This window comes from Mandrillus leucophaeus, unplaced genomic scaffold, assembly GCF_000951045.1.
Source record: "Mandrillus leucophaeus isolate KB7577 unplaced genomic scaffold, Mleu.le_1.0 Scaffold3, whole genome shotgun sequence".
Lineage (NCBI taxonomy): Eukaryota > Metazoa > Chordata > Mammalia > Primates > Cercopithecidae > Mandrillus > Mandrillus leucophaeus.
Genome location: NW_012103142.1, coordinates 10391363 through 10400317, shown reverse-complemented (window position 1 = coordinate 10400317; position 8955 = coordinate 10391363). Strand labels below are relative to the sequence as shown.

The following is an 8955-nucleotide window of genomic DNA, read 5'->3' as shown; positions in this document are numbered from 1 at the left end:
TGAATCAAATATAACTTTACCCATCCTGAATTTTTACTCTGTCTCAAAAAAAAAAAAAAAAAAAAAAGGTAAAATACATATAAAACTTTCATCTTAGCCATTTTTATGTGTACAGTTCGGTATTAAGTACATTCATACTGTTGTGAAACTAGTCCCCAGAACTCTTTATCTTGTAAAAGTGAAACTCTACATAATACCTAATAAAGAGCAAGTCCCTGCTACTTTCTTCCCCTAGCACCTAGCAACCACCATTCTGCCTCTTTCTGTGTCTTTGGATATGACAATGCTAGGTAGGTCATATAAGCAGAATCATACGGTATTTATCTTTTTGTTACCAGCTTATTTCACTTAGCATAATGTTCTCAAGATCCAATCATGTTGTAGCATGTATCAGAACTTCCTTCCTTTTTAAGACTAATATACCATTGCATGTATATACCACATTTTGTTTCTCCATTCCTTCATTAGCAGACACTTGGGTTGCTGCTACCTTTTGGCTATTGTGAATTATGGTGCTTGAACAGGGGTGTAAAATATCTCTTTGAAACCTGTTTTCAATTATTTTACAAATATACCCAGAAGCAAAATTGCTGGATCACATGGTAATTCTATTTTTAATTTTTTGAGGAATTGCTGGACTGTTTTCCACAGTGGCTATACCGTTTTACCTTCCTACAAGTAGTGCACAAAGGTTTTAATTTCTCCATATCCTTGCCAACACTTTTTTTCCCTTAGAGACGGAGTTTTGCCATGTTGCCCAGGATGGAGTGCAGAGGCTATTCACAGGTACCATCATCACATACTACAGCCTTGAACTCCTGGGCTCAAGCAATCCTCCTGCCTCAGCCTCCAGAGTAGCTGAGACTATAGGTGCATGCCTATCCTTGTTTATTTATTATTTGACAGAAGCCATCCTAATAGGTGTGAGGTGGTATCTTAGCTGCCTGTATATCTGCTCTGGAGAAATGTCTATTCAAGTCTATCAGCATCTTTTTTTTTTTTTTTTTTTAAAACAGGGTTTCACTCTGTTGCCCAGGCTGGAATGCAATGGCATCATAACAGCTCACTGCAGCCTCGACCTCCCGGGCTCAAGCAATCCTCTTACCTTAGCTTCCCAAATAGTTGGGACTACAGGCATGCGCCACCACGCCTGGCTAACTTTTGTTATTTTTATTTATTTTTTTTGTAGAAATGGGATTTTGTCATGTTGCTTAGGCTGGTCTCAAACTCTTGGGCTTAAGCAATCTGCCTGCCTTGGCCTCCCAAAATGCTAGGATTACAGGAGTGAGCCGACGTGCTTGGCCAGCACTTTTTAAAGAATGTGTTTACCCCTTTTTATTTTTGGATCGTACTTTTACTCTCTGTCCATTCGTTCTCTATAACATACATTAACACAGTAAGTTTTTGTATATGTTCTCCATTTACACATATTTAAATACACATATTAAATACATTTCTAAAGATTTGTTAGTTTGACTTATGAAAATCAAATACTACACATGCTTTTGTGCATCTTAGCTTTCATTGATTTTTTTCTGTTAACGACTGCATAATTTTCTGTGGTGTGGACTTATTAAAACATCCTTCAGAGAAGGGTATTCATCTTCTCTGTTTCCAGTCCTCTGTGACTGCAAAAAAAGCAGTACTGTACTGAACACACTGTGTACACACTTACTGGTACTTGTATTTCTATGAGATAAATTCCTAGGTGAGGTAAAGCTTTAACATGTTACTAGATCATTTTCCTCAAATGCAGCAATTTATTGTTAAGCATGTATTCCTAGTCTCTGCATCTCTGCAAGATATTTTATCACCCTAACTTCATGTATATTGACCAGCTAGATTTTCTGTTATGATCTGTCTTTTCATATCCCTTGCCCATTTTCTATTTTATTGTTTGTTCCCTACTTGATAATCTGTAAGTACAGTTTCTGATATATTATTAAATTGAATATGCTGAAACATTAAGGAAGAATTTCTTAAATAAGACACAAAACATACAAATTATAAAGAAAAATATATCTTTTGCTACATTAAAATTTAAAGTTTTTGCTCAATGAAAGGCACTGCAACAAACTTAAATGAGTAAGAAAAGGACAATCCAACAGAAAAAATAAGAATATGAATAGGAAATTTGCCAAAAAGAAAACTTAAATGACCAATAGAATAAATACAAGATATTTAAAAATCAAGGAAAATGCAAATTTGACTGATGAAATTTCACACACATCAGATTGGCAACTTTTTTTTTTTTGTTTTGCTTAACACAAGATCTTGTTCTGTCACCCAAGCTAGAGTGCACTCGTGTAATCAAAGCTCACTATACCCTTGGACTCCTGGGCTCAGGCAATCCTTCTACCTCAGCCTCCTGAGTAGTTAGGACTACATGTGCGCACCATCATGCCTGGCTAATTTTTCAATTTTTTTTTTGTAGAGTCAGGGTCTTCCTCTGTTGCCCAGGCTGGTCCCAAACTCTTGGCCTCAAGTGATCCTCTTGTCTCTGCTTTCCAAAGTGCTAGGATTACAGGATTACAGGTGTGAGCCACAGTGTCTGGCCCAGATTGGCAAAATTTAAAAATTTGACAGTATATAGTTTTAACAAAGATGTGGAGAAACGGGCGCTCTCATACACTGCTGGTGGGAAAGTATCTTGGTACCACAGTTTTGGAGATGAACTAGGCAAAATCTAGTAAAGCTGAGAATGTCCATACCCTAAAAACTCAGAAATTCCATTTCTTGGTATATACTGTAGGGAAACCTTTGCATCTATGCAAAAAGGAGACAAAACAATGCCCATAGCAGGAGTATTTGTCACAGCGAAAAACTGAAAACATCCTAATTGTCTATCAACAGGAGAATAAATTGTGGTATAATCATCATGAAATACTATACAATGTTTAAAAAAATGAATGAACTGCAGCAACGTGTATCAACACAGATAAACCTAAAAACAACACTGAAAAGGCAAGCTGCAGTGTAATACATTCAGTATGTATTTTGTTATATAATGTTTAAAGACCCCCAAATCAATCTATATAATGTTGATGGATATTTAATATATGAAATACAAAGGAATGCACAAGAATAAAAAAAGTAAATTAAGTAATTATTGCTAGGGAAGGAGAAAGGATAATGGGGGAAACCCCTTCTCTACCAAAAATACAAAAAAAAACCCAAAAAACAAATAGCCAGGAGTGATGGCACATGCCTGTAGTCCCAGCTACTCAGGAGGTTGAGGCACAAGAATTGCTTGAACCCAGGAGGCAGAGGTTGCAGTGAGCGGAGATCATGCCACTAAACTCCAGCCTAGGTGACAGAGAAAGACTCTGTCTCAAACAACAACAACAACAATAACAATAACAACAGCAACAAAATGATAATAATACAGGGGCCTCCATACTACTTTATATATTTAAAATTTGAGGCCGGGTGTAGTGGCTTACACCTGTAATCTCAACACTTTGGGAGTCTGAGGCAGGTGGATCACTTGAGCCCAGGAGTTTGAGACCAGCCTGGACAACACGGTGAAACCCCATCTCTGCTAGAGATACAAAAATTAGCTGGGTATGGCTATGCACACCTGTAATCCCAGTTACTTAGAAGGCTGAGGCAGAATCACTTGAACCCAGAAGGCGGAGGAAGTTGCAGTGAGCCGAGATTGTACCACTGCACTCCAGCCTGGGCAACAGAGACTCCTTGAGGGGGGAAAAAAAAAAAGATAGATACAATTATTTTTTAAAAAGAATATTTACATAAAATTCAGTTACATGGAGTGGTGAAAAATAAATTCTAATTTCTAAAAATAAATCCAAATGTGGAGAATAGTTTGCTTTTAGAAAGATGATACACTAATTGCTATGAGGATATGGAACATATTTTGCCATAAGGTACCAAGAAACAACTTTGCTTGCATTATAATCTTGATGCTTAAGGCCACTTTAATTTCTAAAAAGTAACAGAACATTCTACTAATTAAAAACAAAACAAAAAGCAAAAAACATTCTAAGACTGCTTTGATGGAGAAATGGAATATATCTTATCTAAATACACATTTCCTGTATCAATCCTACACAGCTTTAAACTAGATAAAACAATAATGCAATATTTAAGGAACATTATCTTTAAACAGTTTTTGGTTAACATTGATCTTCATTCGAGAAAGCAGAAAGACATGTTCATAAATGCTGAAATTTGAAGCTAGTTTTAAACTAATAAAAATAATATAGGCATGTTTTAAAATTACTTACCACAATTACTGATTTTGCTTGCTCACAATACTGAAAGTCTCCATATCGAACAGACCTACGCCCCTGTAAATAAAGATATTTAAAATTAAGCTATAAAAATATTGTATTCAATATTAATAACTTTTAAACCAGTAAACAGACATGTTTAAGCATATAACAACTCTGATCAATTTTCTTTTTTTTTCTTTTTTTTTTTTTTTTTGAGACGGAGTCTCGCTCTGTCACCCAGGCTGGAGTGCACTGGCCAGATCTCGGCTCACTGCAAGCTCTGCCTCCCGGGTTTACGCCATTCTCCTGCCTCAGCCTCCCGAGTAGCTGGGACTACAGGTGCCTGCCACCTCGCCCGGCTAGTTTTTTTGTATTTTTTTTAAGTAGAGACGGGGTTTCACCATGTTAGCCAGGATGGTCTCGATCTCCTGACCTTGTGATCCGCCCGCCTCGGCCTCCCAAAGTGCTGGGATTACAGGCTTGAGCCACCGTGCCCGGCCTTGATCAATTTTCAATATTTACAATGTTCATACTACTCACTGATAAATAAGTTAAAAGTTTCCTTCAAAGCTATGCTAACTTTTCCAAGCCATTAATGTACTTCCTTGAACAAAACATTTATTCTTCTAGACATCCACAATTTCCATTTTCATAACTATGTCCTCTTAAACTTTCTATCTGGTGATAGCTTATAGTTATACACAACATACATTTGGGCCAATATTCAAATGAAATTTTTTTTTTTTTTTTGAGATGGAGTCTCGCTCTGTCGCCCAGACTGGAGTGCAATGGTGCAATCTTGGCTCATTGCAACCTCCGCCTCCTAGGTTCAAGCGATTCTCCTGCCTCAGCCTCCTGAGTAGCTGGGATTGCAGGCGCATGCCACCACACCTGGCTAATTTTTGTATTTTTAGTAAAGACGGGGTTTCACCATGTTAGTCAGGCTGTTCTCGAACTCCTGACCTTGTGATCTGCCCGTCTCAGCCTCCCAAAGTGCTGGGATTACAGGCATGACAAATGAAATTTTAAGAAAAAAAATTCAATTTATTATCAACATGGTAATTTTACTTACATCTCGATCTACTGTAGTTGCAAAACCAATAGCTTCTTTTTGTGTACAGTTAACAGCTTTCTGAAGAGTATAAATAACTTGTTCATAGGTGTGAACCTCATCATTAAACAGCATGCAATAGTAGGTGTCACTCTTCTCTCTGTGGGATAAAATATTAATGATATATCAATTATCTATTTGCCTATTATCTTGCTCCAGGCTGACTTATTAAGAGACTACTTTGTCCTATGTGATGTGCTAGGTACTGAACACATATCTGTAAAGAATTCACCTGTGGTCCCGTGCTCTATGATACTACAGTCTGGTGGGCAAAATACATATTGCACATATGACTCTGTATAAACAGGTTTTTATCAAGAATAGAAGGTAGAGCAGGGTATAACAGGTCTGGGAGCTCAGAGAACTCTTGGAGAAGTAATCTGAGGACCAAAGTCAGAACTGGCTATCAGCAGCTCTCAACTGGGGGAAATTCCCCTCCATCTCTCATAGTCGACCATTTGGCAACATCTGGAGACAATTCTGGTTGTCAAGACTGGGGCCTGGGGTGCTGCTGGCATCTAGTGGGTAGACGCCAGGGATGTTGCTAAATATCTTGCAATTCACCAGACAGCCCCCATAACAAAAAATTAATCTGGCCCCTAATCCCAATAGTGCCAAGGTTGAGAAACCATGGGCCAGAGGAAGGTGAAAGCAAAGGTGCTAAGGTGGCAAAGGTAAACACTGGGAGATGGAGCACAAGGAAGAAGGGGGAGATTAGTATGACATTAGTCTGGTCTGGAGAAAGAAATCTTGAACAGCTTATAATGGTTTTTTTAGTTTGTTTTGAGATACGGTCTGTCGCCCAGGCTGGAGTGCAGTGGCACAACACGGCTCACTGCAGCCTCAATGACCCAGGTTCGATGGATCCTCCTGCCTCACGAATAGCTAGGACTACAGGCATACACCACTCTGCCCAGCTAATTTTTTAAGTTTTTGTAGAGACGGGGTCTTGCTAGGCTGGTCTCCAACTCCTGGGCTCAAATGATCTACCTGCCTTGGCCTCCCAAAGTGCTAGGATCACAGGCATGAGCCATTGTGCCAAGCCAGCTTATATTTTGATTTTTGCCATTCTAAGGACAATCAAAAATTTGAGATAGGAGATATAATCAGAATCGTCTTAAAGTTCACTTCGGCTGCAGTGTAGAGAATGAATTGTAAGGGGTAAGAATGTACATGGCAGTCCAGTTAGGAGGCCATGCTGTCCCCAAATGAAATTAATTTGGACTAGGATACTACAGTATACTACAGTATACTATACAACAACAATACTATAGTAAAAATCATGAGGTACTAAGTCATTTTCATCATTTCCAAAAAGGTATAGTCAACTCATTTTATTAGAAAACACTTAACCTACAACTTATCTGAAACACAATTGAGAAAGCAAAAAAAAAAAAAAAAAAAAAAAAGCACCAATGTCCCTCAGATCCTCATTCCAGCTTGTATTCATTCTAAACTATGACTAACTCCAACAAGCTTGGTCTTACTTCTAAGCAAGAAAGAAGGTTGTTTGAGACAAGCACACTAACAAGAAAAATAAAGCCCTAATCTTAATATATCTGTGGCAGAATCCAGTTCTCTGGTCACAAGTTTGTAACCTCAATAATTTAAGTAAAAATGGCAGATGTACACTAAAAAAGCACAGTGTGGAATACATTTTATTAAAAGTCAGAATCAAAATGATTAAAATTGAATTTGAGCATTTATTCAAACCAGAAACCTCATTTATATCAAAGAGTTCATTCCCTAATGATATTAACATATAACAAAACAAAAAGTAAAGTTGTAATCTATCATTTTACCATACAATCAAAGAGAAAACTGGTTATGCCTGAAACCAGTCCTAGAGCTATGACAAAGCTTAAATCTGGCTACAAATGAACTAATCAACCAACCAGCCAACCAAACAGGGAGAAACCTCCACCAATTAAATGTTTTAAAACTACAAAATCAAAGTTATTGTTCTGCTAAAAACTCATTATTAAAAAATGACTATGCCCTATACTAGCTGTGTTAAAGTTAAAATTTAGCAGTTCTTCATACACAAAGAATAAACAGGTTATACTTACACCATCTCTAAATCTGCTGGCAATTCACTTTCTTTTTCCCAGGTTAATATTTCTACTGCATACCGAAACATAATAGCAAAAATGTTGTAAGTTCTTGCTATCACATCTTCTGATAAATGAACAAGAGGATCCTGAAAGAAACAACAGGAAAAATAAAAAATAAAAAAAAGGGCAACCATGTACATTAATTTTCATTCTGCTTCCATCCCTCAAAATAGTATAGTAAAAAGTTAGCTGGTCTTCCAGCTTCAGCTTCTCTTCAGTGAATTTGATCCTATACATTACCACCCTACCAAATGCAGCTTCTTAGAGTTTTAGTTCAGAATAATCCAGTTATTCAATCAATTCAATCAAAATATTCAATGGCACTCAAATGCCTAATGAACAAATCTAAACATTTTAGAATGGTATTTCACGACCTCAAAAACCTAACATCAAACCAATTTTATAGCTTTGTATCTTACTAACCCCAATTTCTAGAACACACAAAGGACTATTACCTAAGGAAGGACAAGCAATATTGAGTTTTATAGGTATAAAAGAGAGCTTCATTTTGACAGTTTTAAAGGTGAGAACTCATGACTTTCAGAAAACTGCCCGTTGATGTTGTAAGAAGCACTCACTTGTCTACTCTCAGCAGGGTGAGACGTGTATGCATGTTAACAGGGAACTTCATACATTAGATTGAACAGTGAAAGAGTCACTGAATTTCTAGGCTAATGTAAAAAAGTATTACTTTAAACATATGCTACGTTTAATCAAGGTAATTTTCAGTCAAGGTTGGCAAAATGTTTTGCACTATCTTTCATCTTCATGCTTTATCTTAAATCTAAACTCTTTAGTTTAATGGCTAAGTAGCATTATTTTCATTTCTCACATTAAAATAGTATGTTCCAACATCATGGGATGGGAATCAGTAGATCCCTGAAAATAAATACACACATACACACACACACACACACACTGCATAAAAATAAAACATAGTGGAAAATATGAAATATGTATTTAATATTCATATAAAATAAATAATTACATTTTATAAAGTATATAATACGTGTTTTATAAATATATAATTAAATATATATTTGTATATATTAATGTGAATGTATATATACATACACACAAACACATATCTGTGGAGACAGAACATTTTTGCATACCCACACCAAAGATGAGCCTAATGGAACTGATATAAAACAAACAGAGAAGGCGGAATAAAAGAATGGGAGGCTGGGCACAGTGGCTCACATCTGTAATCCCAGCACTTTGGGAGGCTGAGGCGGGTGGTTCACGAGGTCAGGAGATTGAAACCATCCTGGCTGACACAGTGAAACCCCGTCTCTACTAAAAATACAAAAAATTAGCCGGGCGTGGTGGAGGCCGCCTGTAGTCCCTGCTACTTGGGAGGCTGAGGTAGGAGAATGGCGTGAACCTGGGAGGCAGAGCTTGCAGTGAGCCCAGATCACACCACTGCACTCCAGCCTGAGTGACAGAGTGAGACTCTGTCTCAAAAAGAAAAGGGGAAAAAAAAAAAAAAAAA

The 8955-nt window shown here is 37.2% G+C and overlaps 1 protein-coding gene across 1 annotated transcript in view; it reads right to left on the bottom strand.

Annotated features, from left to right (window-relative positions):
- Window positions 1–8955, bottom strand: part of UBR2 (ubiquitin protein ligase E3 component n-recognin 2) — a 135689-nt gene that overhangs the window by 83645 nt on the left and 43089 nt on the right. The window contains exons 5-7 of the mRNA XM_011986898.1: window positions 7416–7546; window positions 5308–5446; window positions 4248–4310 (exon numbers count right to left, since the gene is read on the bottom strand). Coding sequence (XP_011842288.1) covers window positions 4248–4310; window positions 5308–5446; window positions 7416–7546 — 333 coding nt within the window. The remainder of the gene's footprint in view (window positions 1–4247; window positions 4311–5307; window positions 5447–7415; window positions 7547–8955) is intronic.